The sequence below is a fragment of the Pteronotus mesoamericanus genome, unplaced genomic scaffold (assembly GCF_021234165.1).
Source record: "Pteronotus mesoamericanus isolate MK-2021 breed Mesoamerican mustached bat unplaced genomic scaffold, CSHL_Meso_final scaffold_651, whole genome shotgun sequence".
In the NCBI taxonomy this organism is placed as follows: Eukaryota; Metazoa; Chordata; class Mammalia; order Chiroptera; family Mormoopidae; genus Pteronotus; species Pteronotus mesoamericanus.
The window spans coordinates 32,399,240-32,418,884 of record NW_026555325.1 but is presented as its reverse complement, the minus strand read 5'-3'; the positions used below and the strand labels follow the sequence as shown (position 1 = coordinate 32,418,884).

Sequence of the window (19,645 nt, the reverse complement as noted above, 5' to 3'; positions counted from 1 at the left end):
AATAATAGTAGTGTTAAATTCTTTTAGAAAATAGAGGAGGGAACACTTCCCAACAACCTTTAGTGAGAATAGCTTTATCCTGACAGGAAAACCTGAGAAAACTATTACAGAAAAGGAAAATTTCAAATCAATATCTCTGTTGCCATAGAAAGAAAAATCCTTAATAAAATTAGCAGATCTACTCCAGCAATAAACCTATAAAAAGAATAACATGTCATGATGTGGGGAGTGTAACTCAGGAGTGCAAAGCTGGCTTAATATTCATAAACCAATCAATGTATTCACCATGTTAACAGAATTAAGCAGAAAAACCAATAAAATTGTATCAGTAGATGCAGAAAAATCATTTAACACAATTTAACAATTTTATTCACGATTTTAAAAAAAGCTCAGCAAATTAAAATTCCACAACCTGATAAAGGTCATATATGGCATATTTAACAGTAACATATTGAATGTTTTTTTCCTATGATATTTAACAAATTAAAAAACGTTCACCCACACTAATGTACTGGTTGGCAACATTTTGAAATGTATCAAAAATTTAAAAAGGAGTATTTGATGAATAAAGGAATGGATCGATATACAGAAATGTGATAAAGCAAATATAACAAATTGTTAATGATAGGCTCTAAGTGTTAGGTGTGCGTATGTTCATTATAATTCTTTCAACTTTTCTGTATGTTTGGGAATGTTCGTAATAAGATACAGGGGGGCGGGGAGGAAACGTATGCAAAGTCCTACATTAAAGAGACTATTTGACTTTAACTCTGTGTTTTCCAAACTTTTTTTTAACAAAACAAAAAAGAAATCCTAAGAAAAGTGTAATAAACTTTGCAGAAATACTCTGGAAAAGACCTCCTATTTAGTCTACACCCATTTTAATTTTTAAAATGAGAATCATGTGCCACATCTATTGCTGCATAAAAAACCACCTCAAAACATAGTGGTTTAAAATAATGACCACTTATTATTTCTTATTGTCTCTCTTCAGGTGGCCTTTTCTGCATTTCCTTAGCAACACAATGGCTAGACCAAGAGGAGGAAATAGAAGCTGTAAGCTCTCTTAAGGCATGGGAAGATTCTCAGAATGTCACTCCTACATTCCATCGGTTAAAGCCAAAAGGCCAGGCCAGATTCAAGGAACAAAGAAAGAGATGTCACTTCTTGCTATGGGGAGCAGCGTGTGCATACAGGAAGAAGGAAACTGGTCATGGTCAACTTTGGAGTTTATCACAGAGGAGATTTGGTACCAAATTTCCATTTAAAGCACAGATTGTATGCCTTATTAAAGATGTTTAAAATTTACAACTGAACAGATGCTTGTTTATCTTACAAAAGCAATCTTTGCTTTTCAGATTACTGGGCATCGTTTGTTAGGTAGCACATTTCAAAGTGCACTGAAGTATTGGTCTGAGGAGGAAAGCACCCTGGATTTAAGAGTCCGAAGAGCTGGGTGTCTATTTTGATGGCTGCTTACCAGCTGGGGAACTTGGGCAAACGCCTGACCTTGCTGAACCTAAGTTCCTTGATTTGCAAAGTGGTGTTAATGGTGTTGAAATCACTGAATTTTATTTAGGGCCAAAGAGGAGACAGAGATCTCCCAACCCTGAGGAATCTTCAGCCGGAGTCTATGATCTTCACTCTAGTACCTGCCATTAATTTGAGTTGGCCCTCTTTCCCAAGACTGCTACACTGTTCACTTGTGTTTCCTATCATCAGCTACCAGTTCTTCCTCTCTACCATCGGTATTTTCTCTTTACCACCTAGTTCTTGATTTTTCATCACTTCAGCCTGCCATGAGGTATCATGGCCAAACCCCATAGTCTAGGCCAGGCATCGGTGAACTTTGGCCTGTGAGCCAAATGGGGCCCGCCACTGCTTTGACAAATACAGCTTTGTTGGAACACAGTTGTGCTCATTCATTTACTATTGTCTGTGGCCTTTTTTAGCTGTAAAGGCAGAGCTGAGTAGTTGCAACAGAAACGATGTGGCTCACAAAAACTATTTGGCTTTTTAGACAGTTTCCTGATCCCTAGTCTAGACTCTCCCTCATGGCTGCTCTCTCTAGGCATTCGTTTAACACCTGTTCTCACTAACTCATTCTTGAAGTCTTTCCCCATTCAAGTTCCTAGAAGGGAGAGAAATAAATTCCTCTGAAATCCTTATTCCTCCATCTGAAATGAAATGAAACGATATCTTTTCACGCCAGGCCACCTCACCAGCTATGCTGAGGCCATATGTGGGTGACATGTTCTTTCCTACCCTCATCCAATCAACCGTGGTGAGACTCAGGTACCACGCAGTCCGTAGAACAGAGCTGTCTCAGGGGGCTAGGGCATCGTGGGCACTATTACAACTGCGTATCAAATGAGCTAATACATGTAAAATTATATGGTAATGTGCTTGAGCCACATATTTATAAAGTGTCAAAAGTACTTGCCAATTAAGATCTGAAATGAAATACTGGACCCCTGAGATAATTATATAAAACAGTGACAAAATATAACATAAAAATTCAATGCACACATAATATTACAACTCTATGGAACTAATGGGACATATACATATTATGGTGTTATTATATAAAATACCATTAACATTTCCCAGGAGACAAAAAGTAGGTGAAAAAAGCCTAAATGAGAGGTTAAATTAAGATTGGATGAGTACTGGCACCACTTAGATGCTAATGATCTTTCTTATTTGGGAAATATAAATACCAATAATTTGTCCATTCTTAATTATGTACTTTCTCGAGGACAAGTATCTAGTAGCACAGAGTTTTGTAATAACCAGTACTTTTCATCGGTTCTTCTTCCACGCTTTTCCAGCCTGACCTGCGCCTGCTGGGGTTGCCTTCATCCATGGCTGCCTTTCCCACTGAGAGTAAGGCTCCAGTTCCGACCTGGCACGCAGGAGGTGCCCATGCCAGCTTTGAAGGAGTCTTCTAACCCTCCTGGTGGTGTAAAAGGTATGGTACTCAGAGAGCACTTTAGAGAGAAATATGACAGCATCTACGATAAAAAAACTTAAAAAATTTTTTTTCCTATGGGAAGGAAACTTTCAGAACAATGCCTATACCTGCTACCCTAAACAAATGGATATCACAGACAAATAGATTCCAAAATAATTTTTTATTGCTATATAAAAACAAGCCAAGGAAAAATAGATGCATATTTTCTTCTACAAAATTTTAAAATATTCAGGCTAGTTAATATTGTTCCATAAATGTGCTGAGACAAAAAGACACATTCAAATATAGAATTTTTTTCCAGGAACTTTATAGGGAATAAAGAATAATAGTTGTCTTTCTTCTATACTTTTCTATGTGCAGCTCTAAGAGATGGCAGTTACAGTTTTCCGTTGGAATTATCTGAAAAAAGGACAGGCCAAGATAAATATTCTATTATATTGCCATAAAATTAGCATAAAGCTCTACTTCTTCTTTGAGCTTTTAGATTTGGCAGCTGTGGTCAACCAGTAGTGCACTGGAATTTCCAACTCAGTGGGGAAAATAGCCTAATTAAAAACAAGACATCCTCTTTATTTTGTCCTTTAGAAACAGAAACCACTTGTCAGTATTTTTTAAAAGGTGCCATCGCCTTCTTTGTCATTTGGTTGTAAGGTCTGAGAGGCTGTTTCTAACAGTCACAGCTGAAACGAAAGCACACAAGGAAAGGAATGAAAGTGCTTTGGAGAGGGAATTCAGTTTGACACAGGAGCATAGGAAGCTGTAAACTTTTGATAGCATTAAATCAAAACACATATTCGAGTTTCTCAAGAAATCCTTGCAGAGAAAAGGTGTTAGTGTTGACTTATATGAGTGTTAAAATAAAGCTTTTTTCCTCCTGAAATTAGATTATGGGTGGGGTAAGCCAAGCCAGGTTATCTCTGCAGACGATATAAACTATAATTATTTGTGGAGAAATCAGTCACTGTTTTGAAATTGATACTTAAAGCTTTCTTCTCCCCTATTCTGTTTGTGGGCTTTTTAATGAGATTTTTTGGGGGAGATGGTTTAGGTAGCAAATATTAGCTCTTGAAAAATAAAGGTGCAATTATCATTAGAATAGAATGCGCATTAAAAGACTCAAACAGAAAGTTTTCCTGGGCATATTTTATTATGCATTGTTTTAATCAGGCTGAGAAAGAAAGAGAAGATCCTATAGTATCTGTAAGATTACCAAAACATCAGCCCACAGGGATGATAAAATAAAGGGCTGAGATGAGGGGTGCTCAAATACTTTAAAATGGAGCACAACAGTATAGCACCAAGTCCATAATTAACTTTTCAGTGATAACCTATCTTGGCCTATATAAAATGGAATGAAAGTTTGAATTTTTGAGGCAGTCACCGACCTCTCCCCCCAAAAAATCTCCTGGAATTCTGTGCCTCGCCATGTAATGAAACATCCCTTTTTCAAATGTTTCTGTGTGACAATGGAATTTCTCCAACTTAGCACCAAAATTATAGTCTGCTCTACTGATTTTAAATTGAATGGTGCCTACTATTTGCCAGGGATTGAGCCAGGCACTAGCAGTCCTTCTGACAGTACTACCAATTTTGGAAAGAGAATTCCATAAGAAGAAGACAGTGTTTTGGCAAGGGAGTCTTGAACAGTTATCCATGAAGCTTAAGGGATGTGATGGAGTATATTCAATATGCAATCTATGGAAGTAATTCCCAGTTATCCTAAAAGGAAATCCACTAAACACCAAAAAAAGTCAAGTGTATTTGGTGTAAAACTCTAAGGTATTTATCCACATTAAAATAGTCCACTTTAACATTGCAGGGAAACCAAAAACCGACCCCAAAATGAAAAACATCATTTCAACAAGGCAGTCCTCTAGGTTTGAATTTAAGTCAGCCAAGAGAAGGTCTCCGGGCACGAAGGCTGTCACCTCTGAGGCTCCATTCGCTACCAAGAACACAAAGTTCAAGATATCCCCTAAAATTCCACCCAGATCTGGAAGGCCCCTAACTACCACCCCCAGGAAGGGCAGGCCGTGAGGTAAGACTCCCCTGTCTTCAAACCCAAAACTGTTCAGCAGCTAAGATTGTGAAGAACAACAGTTGTAACTTATTATCCTGAAAGCCATACATGTTCTTGTCCAAACTTTTCTTTGTCATCAAGACACAACTTTAAGCACAAAGAGGCATCAGGGCAGCCTGTGACTTGGGGCAGTGTGAGGGTGTCTGTGATGTATTTCCTTGGTGACCTGAGGAATCTACCTTGGGAAAAAGAGCCAAAAGGTAAACATTAACAACTCCACTGCACTCCAGCAGTTGAAATCTATTCAGGGGAGAGTCAAAGTAGGTGCAAATTAGTATAAATCAGAAAAAAAATAGCCTAATGGAGTGGTTAGACTCGTGGACTGAGGAGCCGGACTAGCAGGTTTTGAATTTCAGTTCCACCACTTACGACTTTGAGGCAAGTTACTAACCGTTCAAGCTTCAGATCTCTGATCCGTAAAGTAGAGATAATAATAGTCCCTGCCTCTCAAGGTTTGTCCAGGGACTGAATGAGCTAAGATTTATAAAGTGCTTAGAATAGTTCTGGCACATAGCAAGTGCCATGCGAGTACTTTTAAAAAATAAAAACAGAAACTTGAGGAAAGTGCTCTTTGGGATTTGTAGAGCAGTTCACGCTGCTTAAGAATACAGGCATATTCCCATCTAATTAAGTTTGGAATCTGGATCATAAAATATGCCAAACGCCAGGGAAGCCTTGGGACTAAGTTGAGTTTTGGAAAAACTTTCAGGGCTGCCAATTTATCAGGTTTGCCAAACAACAGACACATTTTGAGCATCTGCTCTCTGCACGGCACAGGAGGCTTTGGCCCTCGACAACAGGTAACAGAACCACAGTTTACAGCTAGAATCGTTTACATCAACCACCTCCTTTCCGGTTCAGCTAAGTTCATAGGTCTCACTCAGTACATACTCTTTTGAGAAAATCTACTTCAGGATTAAAACAACTCTATGGAGCTCAATCATCTCATGGCTAAAAGGCAGATGCTAAACTGCAGAGCTAGTTTTTAAAAGCGAAGTTACAAGGCTACACCTCTACAACATTTTACATGGTGGATCTCTGAGCAGCATCGTCAAGGGCAACGTTTCTTTTCCTCGCTGCTGTTTCATCGTTTAACTCTGAATCTGATTTGTCCATGTTGCCAAAGTTGATTGCTCTGGAGCCTTCCACGCCCTCTGGAGTGCCTCCGTTGGGCTGAAGGAGGGTAGAATTCGGTTCTTTAGGACGTTTCCATTGTGGTCTGGTGACTATCCAAAAGATGAGGGCTCCGAACACCAGAATCAGAAGGCCGAGGATATTTGCGAAAACGCCTTCTGGGGGCAACGTACTATAGGCAGGCGTTTTCCTACAAATAAAAAGGAGTCTCAAGTTACAAACATTGTGAGACAGCAACATGCCAAACAGTTTTGATCTTATCAGCTCAAAATGCACATTGGTACAGCTTCAATGTAATTCTCTTAAAGCCTGATATCAAGGAGAAATTTAGCCTATCATTCACTCACTGGAATAGTATAAAATTGTTCTAAAAATCATTGGTATGAAAATAACAGCATCTGGAGTACCTGCATCACTTAAAAAATGAAAAAAAAGATCACCCTGGCTGGTATGGCTCAGTTGGTTGGGTATCGTCCCATAGACCAAAAGGTCCTGGGTTCAATTCCCGGTCAGGGCATATGACTGAGTTGCAGGTTTGGTCCCAAGTTGGACCACATGCAGGAGGCAACGGATCAGTGTTTCTCACATCGATGTTTCTCTCCCTTTCTCCCTCCCTTCCCCTCTCTCTGAAATCAATAAATGAAAAAAAATTAACGAAAAAGGGATGATACAAAAATGTCTATACACCATAATTATAATTAAGAAAAACATGCACATCAAAAAGATCATAAGGGCATGCATAATTTCAATAGTTGTTTTAAGAGTAGGACAATTTGTTGAATTTTTTTGCCCTTCTTCAAGCACTTAACAATGTTATATTAATTGTATAATATTATATACAATGTCATATTGTATTATATATAATGTAATAAATGTTTTAAGCATAAATATTTAAAATTTTTAATGTTCAACATTTTAAAATTTTTGTTACATTTTATTACCTTTTTCCAATGAACAAGTATTTAACATTTTATAGCTTAAGTATACAGTTAGGAAAACTATGTGACTTACAGGGTAAATATCAGTTTCTCAGTCACTCCCATAAGCACTGTTGCAATCACGGTTCCAAAGATGAGAAGTCCAGAATAAACATGTATGGGCATGAGAAATGCTCGGAGAGAAAGTGGAGCCAAGGGAAGGAGAAAGATGAAAAAACCTAGGAGAAGCTAAACATTCAAAAGGGCAAAGGTTATTTAATTTTAAGTTCTAACTAGAGTAATTTTAAGATTATTATTTTAAAAGCAATATGTGCAAAATGAAAAAAACATTCCATGTGGAAACAAAGGCATAAAATGAAAAGTAAGTTTCCCCACTCTAGTTCTATGCTACTCAAAAGCAACCGCTATTATCACCTTCTAAAGTATCCTTCCAGAAAATTTTGCACCTCTATAAATGTGTGTGTGTGCCTATACATATTTGTTTTGCGTCTTAGGTTTTAGGTATCTCTTCATATCAACACATGATTACCTAGTTTATTCTTTTTAATGGCTAATATTCTATTTTAAGGATGTAACATAGTTTATTCAGTTACTTATTTATGGATATTCCTCTTTCCAGTTTTTTACTATCATTACATTAACAAGGCTACAGTGAACATTCTGGTACTTACTTGTTTGGTTTTTTCAATTTCCTTAAGGTTGCCAAGTAGGAAGGGAAATAAAAACAATTTAAGTCACTACGACCAATTACAATACTAGGACACATTTAGTCATGTCAACCTAAAAAACCATGTGGAAAGAAGTCAACAATTTTGTTTCATGAGGAAGAAATGAGCTCTACAAAAAAGTCATCTTCATTTCCTTGATAATCAAATCCCTAGTGGAATCCTTCTCTGCCGGGAAGCCAGCATGACTCCTATGAAATCTTAACACCTTCAATTTTATTCTGTTGCCTCACACTGTCGGCCTGTTAAGTACTCTCTTCTCCTCAAGAAAATAAAGATGACTTAGCTGAGTTTAAAAGGACATTTTTTTTTCCAAGTTCCTATTTAGGATCTACCACCCTAACAAAACAAGTATGAGAAGAGAGGAGAATGGGGAGAAACAGTAGCATCACTGCTCATCTTTCCTGATTGAGATCAAGGACTAACGGGACTCCCAAAAGCACGGAGACAGAGGAAGTCTGAGGCCCCAAACACACTTAGAATCAGTGTCTAGGTGATGATCGCCAATGAAGGGTAGTCAAGAAATGCATTTGATAGGCTTATTTGCGTATTTTATTGTCCACTTAATGCCGAAAATGCCTGAATATCTTAGATATGGTTCAGAAGGTCCCCCTTGGTGGTTCAGAATGTTCCAAATTCTCCTTCGGTCATCGTTGGCTTTCAGGTCCCTAAATCCAATGGACAATTTTCAGACATTATTTTCTGTGACCTCTCAGTAGCACCTGACTCTCTTCAAACCTCTCCTCCCCCTTTAATGTTTCCTTTCTCATCCACCCATTTTTCTCAAGCCTGCAAGTGACTCTTTCTCTTATCCCTTTAAATCACTGATTTTCCAAATCCCATTAATTTTACCTCCTAAACACGTTTAGAAACTATCCACTTTCTCACCACTGCTGCTACTCCTCCAAGACACTATCGTTTCTCAGCTGAACCTCTGTAAGCGCCTTCGAGCTAGCCTCCCCATATTTACACCTGTCCCGCCTCCAACTGACCTTCGACACCCTTCTCCAGGCAGCCTCAATCTCCGTCCTGCTCCTCAAATAAAGTGAACTTTTACCCACAGGCCATTCTATCCACCTCGAATACTCTTCCCCCTCCCTTTCACCACCAAGCTCATGGCTTCAAGTCTTGGCCTGACTTGCTTTATCCCCTCTGCCATATGAGACATATGAGCGCTCTCCCAGAACACTCCACACCCATCCTGTCTCCCAAATGCTTGATGACCTGTCTTCCCCTGTAATGCATGAGGCCAGAGAGCATGTCTCTTTTGGTTCATGCTTGTCTTGTGAAACAAAGTATCACCCACAGCCTAACAAGGTATCCAACACATAATAGGTAATTAACTCTGTTGAATAAGTGATTGGATTCATGAGTAGAATTTCACTGGCATAAAATGCATGTTCTCAACCATGAAGTGCCTATGATGTATAGTAGAAAAGAAAAATGTCATCTTCAGGTCATACAGGCGCCTACCAAAGATTTACATTTCTAGTAACAACAGGTGACCTGCATCATTCTGGTATCTAAGTCTGAGGCTCAGTCATTCCATATATTATTTGGCTTTGCTTCTTATGATGTTGTGAAGAATGTATCAAAAGCTTTAATTTGTATCAAAAAGCCTTAAAAGCCTAAATTCAGAAATGTTTAGGAACTTGCCCAATGTCACCAGCTACAAATAGATGAACCCAATTCAAAAGGAGGGGGCCTGGACTCCAAGTCCTGAGTTGTTCAACACCCCCTGCTGCCTGGGTCTGAGCAAGGAAGAGGCCAGGGGTAAAATCCTGAGACAACTGTAAAACTGTGAAATGACATTAAAGTTAGCACACAAATAAAACAACAGAAGATAAGAATCTGGATATTTCAGAGAGCAAAAAATAGTCTTGAGACAATTTTATAATGTATCTAATTCACCCAAGTTTAACATTAGAATGTTTGTGGATGGAACTAACCACATTAATAGATTAAGGAAACAAACATATTCATCTCAACAGACACAGAAAACCATTCAATAAAATTCTACATCCATTTGTGATTCAAAAAGAAAAACAAAATGTTTTCACAAAGTGCAATAGAAAGAAACATCATGCATCTCTACTCAATAGTAAACTATTAGAAGCATTGTTTTCAAAATAAAAAAAATCAAAATTCTTATCTCTTTCTACTCTTTACTTCTTAAATACTTCTATATATTCCTGTGTACTTCAATTCCATACTGCACAGGGGAAAAGATATATGATAAAACCGGCTCTGCAGGTAACTGGCAAGGACAGGGGCAATTCAATAAATGATGCTGGGGAAACAGTTTATCCATATGGGAAAAAATGAAGTTCTATCACAACATCATATCATATGCTAAGTTAATTCCAGATGAAGTCCATATGAATTAAGTACTCACATTATCAAAGATAAAGCTTTAATACTCTTAATAGAAAAAACATAAAACAATTGAAGATTTTCACTAATATTTCTGTGATGTAGCCTTTGGGCCATTTTTGGGCTCTTAGGCCAACAGTTCTCAGACATTAGTTGCATCTGAATCACCTGAAGGGCCCATGGGAGCACGTTTTTCTGGGCCCCACCCCACCGTTTCTGATCCAGCAGGTCTGGAGCAGAACCTGAGAATCTGTTTTGACTTCAGGGTAGAGAACGATTTCATAAACAAGTCACCAACACAAAACATAATAACTTTAAAAGAAAACACAATTTGTTTTATTAAAATTGAGACTCTCTCAAATACTAGTAGAAGAGAAAAAGTGCAAGTGTCAAACTGGAAGATATGTGCAGTACATATAAATGAAAATGAATTTGACCTAGAAATCCTACAAATCTTTAAGGAAAAGAAAAAGAAACTCATTTTTCTAAATAGACAAAGACATGAACAGGTGTTTCTTGGAAGAGAAACATAAGCAATTAGTAAAATACACATCGAAACCACAAGAAGACATCATTTTAAACCCACTAGTTTGGCAATAATTAAAATGTTTGAAGAGGATGCATGTTGGCAAGGATGTGCCCTATGGGAGCCTGCACACACTGCCAGTAGGAACATAATTGGAAAACACTTTGGAAAACAATTCAGCATTATTTTTTTAGGCTGAGTCTATAATACCACTCCTAAGTATACATCCGGAGAAACCTCTGCATAGGAGAACTAGGAAATGTGTATCTGAATGTTCAAATGCAGCACAGTTTGTGACAGAAAAATAATTAAAAATAGCCCAAATGTCTTCTAGCAGGAGAACAAATAAGTAAATCTGTGGTATAGTTATACTTTTTGTGATACACACACACACACACACACACACACACACACACACACACACACACACACACTTACAAAAGTAAAAATGAATGAGCTAGAGGAAATGATATAGTTGAATTAGTACAATGAGAAAAAAAAGCCTGCAAAGAATTAAAACATAGTTGCATTAGAATATATATATTATGAGACTTTAAAAAGTCAAAGCAACAATAAATAATATGTTGTTTAGGGATTCACGGTATGTGATAAAATTATAAATAAAAACAGAGAATGAGAGAAACAAACTTCAGGAAAATGGTTACGTGTAGGGGCTAGGGAGAGAGAGAGAGAGATGCAGGGCCCAGGTGGGTCAGGATTAATGTTTTCTAAATTAGGTTGGATGGTGGAATCATGGAAATCAATTTTATTACAATATATAACTTCAATATACATGCAATAGTTTGTTATTTTTAAAAAGTGCCCCAGAGGCTAGATCTTACAAGTAGGGAAGAATTCTACACTTGAAATGCTTTATAATGCAGAGATACACGTGAGGAAGTGTGAAGGCCTCTCAGCTCTTTTTTGGTGTGCTGTTTTGCCACTTGCTGGTTGGTCCTCTTTCCTCCTTTTGTTTGCTGAAGCAGCCTAGACACTGGCTTTCTTTGGCAGGTGAAATTCTGATTACACATAGCGGTTAAACCAAACCCAGTAGCACTAAGGTGAGATGGCATGATCTTGACAATCTCGCCCATGCTCTTCATACTCTGTGATAGGTTTGTTTCTTGGGTCGTACTGAAGGGGGAGTGCAGACTGACCCCGCATATGTGGACAAATGATGCGCATGCAATTAGACTTTGCGGTTACTGTGCACAGCAGCTGTGGTTTTGTAAATAAGCTGGAAGCAAGCTGTTGCCCTTGCTTCAAGTGCAGCTTCCTGCTCTGCACCCACAGTGGCAGCCAGGACAACTTGTACTTAGAATCCCCTTTGTTCAGAAAAAGAAACCACTTCTCCTTTTCCCCCTTAACTTAAGGAATCTGGTAGAAACACACCTCTCTCGAAAGGGTATTTCTATGGCTCATGTATTTTTGCAACTAAGAATATGGAGGCAGCCATCTTTGTAAAGCATAATAAGGACAGAGCTTAAATCCTGTCAAAAGTGAAGAAAGCAAGTTTAGAATTGGTGTCTTTCCATTGGGAAAGGAAATGTTTTTTTTGTTTGTTTGTTTAATTTCTTGTTGAGCACACTTGGATGATCTATTTCGTAACTTTTACAGACAAGCAATGAAAACACTTAAAAGCAGCTTTTATACAACAAAATAATAAAGCTGGAATGGAGTCATTTTTTCCAGAGCAGGCATAGGAAGCCACGTGCCCGTTTCCTGCAAGAACAGCCAGAAGGCACCAAGCATCACAGAGCGTTCACAACTGTGATGAGGGGACACTGTTTGCTTAATTTAGTTAAAAAAGTTATGCATGTATGACTTTTATGTAACATATGTTGGCTTACTTCTATTTCAGACAAAAGAGCTACATCTTCAAGTCAAACAAAATGTAGCTTAGAAATTAATAATCCCCCCAGCCAATTCCACACACCCCCGCAATAATAGTTTGGTATATACTCCCATACCTTTCTTTACCCATCTGCTCATATATGCTATTTTTCCTTTTTTCTTTCCCTTTTTTCCCTCAAAATGACATTTTCTATATACAGTACTCTTCGGTTTTTTTTTTTACACTGAAGTACGCATCACGGATTTCACTGTTGATGATTAGATATAGCTACATTCTTTGTAATAGCTGTATAATAGCTGACAATATGGATTTACCACAGATTATGTAACCATTCATTCCCTTATTTAGACATTTATGTCACTTCCTATTTCCTAACTATACAATCAATGCTTCATGAAATATCCTCCTCAGAGATCATTATGTGACAATATTTTTATTTTTGCTCCCCACAGATGTGTGATTACTAGATCAAAAAGTAAGCATATTTTTAAAAAAAATCAATAGATATTAACACACTACTTCCCTACAATTTTGTGACAATTCAACTTCCCATCAGCAAGTGTAAGACAGACCCCTCAATCTCATGTCCATGGCAGCTTTCAATGTCTGGGGGGAAATGATTTTTTTACTTCCAGTTCCCTAATTTTTCAGTGAGGTTGGACATTTTTTCTTCTTTAAACTGCCTGTCCAAATCTTTTGTTCTCTTTTCTATTAGGTTGCCTTTTTATTTTAACTTTTAGGAATTTTGCGCATGAAATACATTAACTCTTAACACATGATATGATTATTTGCATATCTCTTTGTGCAGTTTCTGTTGACTTTGATAACTTTTGTCATGTATAATTTCAAACATTTTTACATAGTCAAATATCTTTTTTTTTTTTTTTTTGCTTTATAGCTTCTGGATTTGGGGTCAACCTTATGGCCTCCCCCTACCTCATATTATACAGATTATATACCTCTTAATTTTCTTTTTCTCTTATCGTTGGTTTTGGTTACTTTCTATTTAGACCTTTCACCCATCTGGAATTTTTTTGTCTAAAATGATTGTCCATTATGATGGTAACATGTATTAAATAAACGTGCATTCCTCACGCACATGAAACGTCATTGTGTCACAGGGGAAGTTCCCATACACGCTTGGACCATTTCTGTCCTCTCTGTTCTTTCCACAAACGTGTTTTGTTTTTCCCTGTGTCAATAAGTTGTTTTTCATAAGGCAAGTCTCCCTTCACTTCTTTTTAAAAATTTTCATGGTTATCCTTGGGTATTTGTTCTTCTGCATAAAGTTTAAGACTTTCATTGGGCTAAAAATTAAAGTCATATTAAACATAAATATTAGTTGAAGAGGGAATGATATTTCTATATCAACTTTTCTCTTTCAGTAGCATGGTACTTCTCTAATCATACCATGTTTTGTTTTTCAATAGGATTTTACAGTATTTTACATATTCTACATGTAGAACTTAAGTTCTCATTGTTCATTTTATTCCTGTGTTTTATAGCTTTTTAAATCCAAATTATAAATGGATTCTACTGCTTATTCTAAGTGGTTATGCTAGTATTGGCAAAAGTTATTGGATTATGCATGGCTATCTTATATCCAGACACCTTTCCAAATTCTCTTATTAGTTGTAGTCATCTCTTGGGTTTTTAGACATACATTATATGCATATCTAAACAGAAATAATAGTCAAAATTTTTTGATTTTTTCAATTTTTAAAGTCCAGCTTTACTGAAGTATAATCGACATATAATTATAACACATTTGAAGTATACTTCATAACGATTTGATATATGAATACATTGTGAAAGGATTCCCTAGATCTAGTTAATTAACACATTCATCACTTCACATATTTGTCTTATTTGTTGTTGTTAACACAAATTCTACTCTTTTAACATTCCAATTACACAATGCAGCGCTATCACAATATTTTATATTAGATACTCAGGCCTTCCACATCTTATAGTTGAAGTCTGTACACTTCTCTAACCTCTCCCTCTTTCCTCCACCCTCTTAAAACCCTTACTCCTCCCTGACATCTGTTTCTCTCACAACCTTCCCTTCTCAGTGAATGACTATTTATCCATTTCACTCAAGCCAAAAAACTGTGAGTTTTTCTTACCTCTCATATTCAATCTATAAGTGATGTTAGTTATATTTCTAGTACCACCTTTAGACACAGGCAAATGGGGGATCAAGATTTTCCCTCAGGGAACCCCAGTAAAAGTTTTTCCTTGGGAAATTTTCTAAATCTCCCCCAAAGTGCCCGGGACAAGCCTGGGCTGGCGGTGCCGTTCTCACTGGGTACCGCAGTCCCTATTTCTCCCCTTTGGGGTTCTCTGCATTTTTTTAACTCCCAAACACATGTAGGTTCCATCAGCTGCCTCCAGAAGCTTTGGAACTTGCACCTGTGGAGTTATCCCAGACCCCATGGCAAGGCCCTGATTCCAGTGAGCCATCCCTGATTCCAGTCTGCTGGGCAGATCTGTCCCACTGGCCTTTGTAATGGACCATCAGATTAAAGCTGACAACACTCATTTGCAGCAACTAGCACTCATGTTGGATACAGGACAAGTTCAGAGCTTGAGAGATGTTGTAGTTTACGCATAGGCTCTGGCCATCCATGTTCTGACCAAGAAAACACCTCTCATCTATACTACCTGGAAACGACAGGGGCGGAAGCAGCCAACTCTTAGCCTGTGTGTTCCCACCGCCAGAACCCGGGGTGATCATCCACTTCCTTTGCAGTCTCCATGACACACGTTAGGCGGGCATGCCTCCAGAGCTGGCTGTACTTATTGTTCCCTAGGGCCTTCAGGGCTTGTCCTGCAATGGACAAATCACTTGCAGCGCCAGCAAGTGATGTCCTTTCTTGCCTTCAATTAATGTGAGGGATCTGTGCTTTCCTGGGCTGGTCTTCAGTCACACTGGACGATCAGTCCTTGTGTAAATAAGACTACTTTTATGACTTGTCTTTTCATTTGCTTCATATTGTCTTCTGAACTCAAGTTATTAAATTTAATTTAATAAAATATATCAAATTTTCATTCAAAATGAATTCTTTTTCTGTCATCACTAAGAAATATTTACTTATCTCTAAAAATTATTAAGATATTCTTTTGTTTTCCTCCAAAAGCTTTACAGTTTTCCCTTTAACATTTAGATCTACAGTCCATTTGGAAATGACTTTAGTATCAAGTCAGAGTTAAGATTTATGTTATTTTTATATTTACATGTAGTTGACTTAGCTTGTATTGACAAGTACATCCTTCATCCTTTGCACTGTCACTTAACATCATAAATTAAGTCACCATATTTACGTGTAGGTTTGGTTTGGCCTCTGTAATCCATTTCATTGGGCTATTTATCTTAGCATCGACACCACACTGTCTTAATTATAGTAGCTTTTTAATAAATCTTGATATATGAGAGTTTAAGTCCTCCAACTTTGTTGTACTACTTCAACACATTTGCTATTACTTATATAGATTTCTTTCATGATCCTATACATTAGTTAAAACCTTTAAAACAAAATTGAACAATGGTAACAAACATCTACATCTCATTTGTTTTTTTAATGGAAATATCTTCAGTATTTCATAGCTTATGCTGATGGCTGCTGTTGGATGTTAGTAAAGGTGTCCATCCTCAGGGCTGCCACCTGAGATGTGAAAGTATGCCGTGCACAGTGGGGCCACATCTAAGAGGAGCTTGTTTTCTTCCAGTGTACTGGAATAGTTTAAAGTATTGCTCCTTGAAGATCAAAGGTATACAATGACCTGGACCTGATGTCTTTTTTTTAGACATATTTCAAATGACCTTACCAAATTCTTCTAATGTTATTGGTCTGTTTAGGTTTCTAATTCTTCTTGGTTCAAACTTGATAGTTTATATCTGGCAAGAAAGTAATCTTTTCCTTAAGATTTTAATGTATATAATCATATATTAAAATTTAATCATCTATCCTAATTTTAATGTATTACTTATATCTATGATTCTATTCCTTTCTCATTCTGAATGCTTCATACCTTGCTATTCTTTTCAAATCAGGTTTACAATGATTTACGTATTTTATTTTGTTTTTAAAAGAATCAGCTTTAAATTTTATTTATAATTTCTGTTATTTTTTATATACAGTTGTAATAGGCTGAATCAAGAACCCCCTTCCCAAAAAATATCCATGCCATAATCCTTAGAGGCTGTGAGCATGTTATGTTACTGGCAAAAGACACTTTGCAAAGGTAATTAAGGTTAGGGATTTTATGATTAGGAGATAATCCTGGATTATCTAAGCAGCCCAATCTAATAACATGAGTCTTTTTAAAAGCAGGAGGAAAAAAGGATTAGAAGGAAAAAGTCAAAGAGGCTCCCAGCCAGTGAAATGGATTCAGGGCACCGCTGCCAGCTCTGAGATGGAGGGAAACACAGAGAGGACTATCGAGCTGAGGACAGCCCTCAGCTCACAGCCAACAAGGCACCAAGTACCTCAGTCCTACAACCACAAGGAACTGGATTCTGCCAATAACCTGAATTAGCATGCAAGCTGATTGTACCCCAAAGTCTAGCTGGAATAGCCCAGGCCAGCCAACACCTTGATTTTGGCCTTGTAAGATCCAGAGTAGAGAAACCAGCCAAGCCAACCTGGACTTTGAAACACAGAAACTGTGAGGCAATAAAGTGGGGTTGTTTTAAGCCATGAAGTTTGTGGTAATTTGTCCTGGCAGCAATGGTGAATATTAACACAACTGTTGATGGCTTTTTTTGGGAGGGAGGAGTCTTTATTTATTTTTCCTTGTTTATTTTGCTATTCTCTTTTAGGCTCTTAAGTGAACACTTTAGTGTACATATCTTTCAAGTTTTCTTGTCAAAGAAAGTATTTAAGCCTATATTCTCCTGAGAACCATTTTCACTAAGACCCATAGATTTTAGAATAAGTATTCTTGTTTCTGCTAATCCCTAGATATTTTTAATTTTACATACTAAGATATAGAGCAGAGTATAAATTGGATTTTAGGAAATCCAGATTAAAAAGCATAAATTTAATAATAAAAAGGCATATCTGGTATAGAAAGCTTTTTTTTAGCTTTAAAAGCTTATTATTAGTAGTATTATTACTATACAAGAAATAGATGTGTGTTTAGAAGATTCAGAAAGTAAAAAGACCTAAGAATCCCAAAACACCAATTCAAAAGAACTTATGTACCCCTATGTTCACAGCAGCACTATTTATAATAGCCAAGTGCTGGAAACAGCCTGAGTGCCCATCAGTAGATGAGTGGATCAAAAAACTGTGGTATATTTATGCAGTAGAATACTGCGCAGCAGAAAGAAAGAAGAAACTCCTATCTTTTGTGACAGCATGGATGGAACTGGAGAGTGCTATGCTAAGCAGAATAAGCCATTTGGTGAAAGACGAATACCATGTGATCTCACTTAAAAGAGAAACCTAATCAACAAAACAAACAAATGAGCAAAATAGAACCAGAGACATGGAAACAGGAAACAGACAGACGGTGTCCAGAGGTGAGGACGGAGGGGGCTAAAGGTGGGAAGAAGGGGAAGGGGCTAGTGAAAGAACATGTATAAATGGCCCACGGACATGGACAACGGGGTGGGGATTGACTGTGGGAGTTGGGGGTGGGCTAAGCGGAGGAGGGCAAAGTGGGAAAAATTGGGACAACTGTAATAGAATAATAATAAAAAAATAAAATAAAACATTTTGCTGGTAGATTTAATAAATTCAAAAAAAGTAAGAAGAAAAATAATCGACTAGAAGTCAAGCACACATCTTTCCAGATGTTCAAAGAATGACTTTTCATACTACTCAGTAAAGACATTTGTTTAGTCCATTTTAGCTACTGTACTCAGAAGCACAGAACCCTGTCATAGGGAAGCTACCAAGAGCCTGGGTGGTTCCCACTCTGTTCCTCAGCCCCCCACTGAGAACGCTCAGACACGAGCTGGGTCATCCGAGAGACATCGTAGAAACGACGGAACCAGTGCTTGTGGGGAGGGCCCAGGACTTGGACAGACCTGGGTGAGTCCCAGCTCTGCCATTAGCTGTGTAACCTGTGCATCCTCAGCATCTGCAAAGACTTCATCACCTAAAGGACTATGTGAGGGAAGCAGAATATTTCACACAGTGCTCAGGCTCTAGAATTCTGCATTCTGAGGCAGTGCAAAGGAGATGGAGCAATGCCAGAGAATGAACCACGGGAAGCAGAAGAGACAGCTAAGAAAAGCCCTGAAGAGATGCCAGTAAGTCAAAAGGCTGCCCAAAGTACCCTGACCGGTGTGGTTCAGTGGGTAGGGTATCGTACTGCGAAGCTAAAGGTCGCAGGTTCGATTCCTGGTCAGGACCCATGTCTGGGTTGTGGGTTTGGTCCTGGTGGGGTGTGTACAAGAGGTAACCCTTGGATGTTTCTCTCTCACATTGATGTTTCTCTCCCTCTCTTGCTCCCTCTCTTCCCCCTCTCTAAAAAATCAATAAATAAAATCTTTTTTTTTAAAAAAAAAGAGGATCCCTAAAGCACCTGTCAGCATGTCAATGTTCCCTGCTATTGCCATCCTACTCTCTAAGAAACAGTGTCCACCAGCTGGTGTCAGCAGAGGAAGCTATCTCCCAGATGTGTGGGAGTGACTGAGCAACTGAAGGAAAATTACCCTCGTGGACAGGAGATCTGAGCTAGGTTCAGCCACCCACTTTTAGATATCGTATTTTCCTCATTCCTTCTTGATCAGGAAGGTCATGTTTGATGCAGGGTTTTCTCTGTGCTTCTCTCCTGTCTGACACCTTCCCATTCACCAATTCCTACTTCCAGGCATGGTAATGTAAACTTAATAATTAATAGTGACCGTGTAAATACTAACTTCAATTAACATTCAAAAAGCCTTAAGCAGAAAAGCGACAAATAAATGTCTGGTCAGAGGTCCTTCTCTTGAAAGGTCAGACCTACTTTAAGATATGCATTGTGATTTTGTGGATTCACTCCAGTTTCTTACTTCTCCTATATAGGAGACTAAAGTTCACAAT

At 37.9% G+C, this 19,645-nt stretch overlaps 1 protein-coding gene across 1 annotated transcript in view; it reads right to left on the bottom strand.

Annotated features, from left to right (window-relative positions):
- Positions 1-3,178: 3,178 nt before the first annotated feature.
- The window catches only part of LOC129061946 (plasma membrane ascorbate-dependent reductase CYBRD1), a 29,422-nt gene continuing 12,955 nt past the window's right edge, over positions 3,179-19,645 (bottom strand). The window contains exons 3-4 of the mRNA XM_054562750.1: positions 7,200-7,354; positions 3,179-6,378 (exon numbers count right to left, since the gene is read on the bottom strand). Coding sequence (XP_054418725.1) covers positions 6,078-6,378; positions 7,200-7,354 — 456 coding nt within the window. The 3' untranslated portion in view covers positions 3,179-6,077. The remainder of the gene's footprint in view (positions 6,379-7,199; positions 7,355-19,645) is intronic.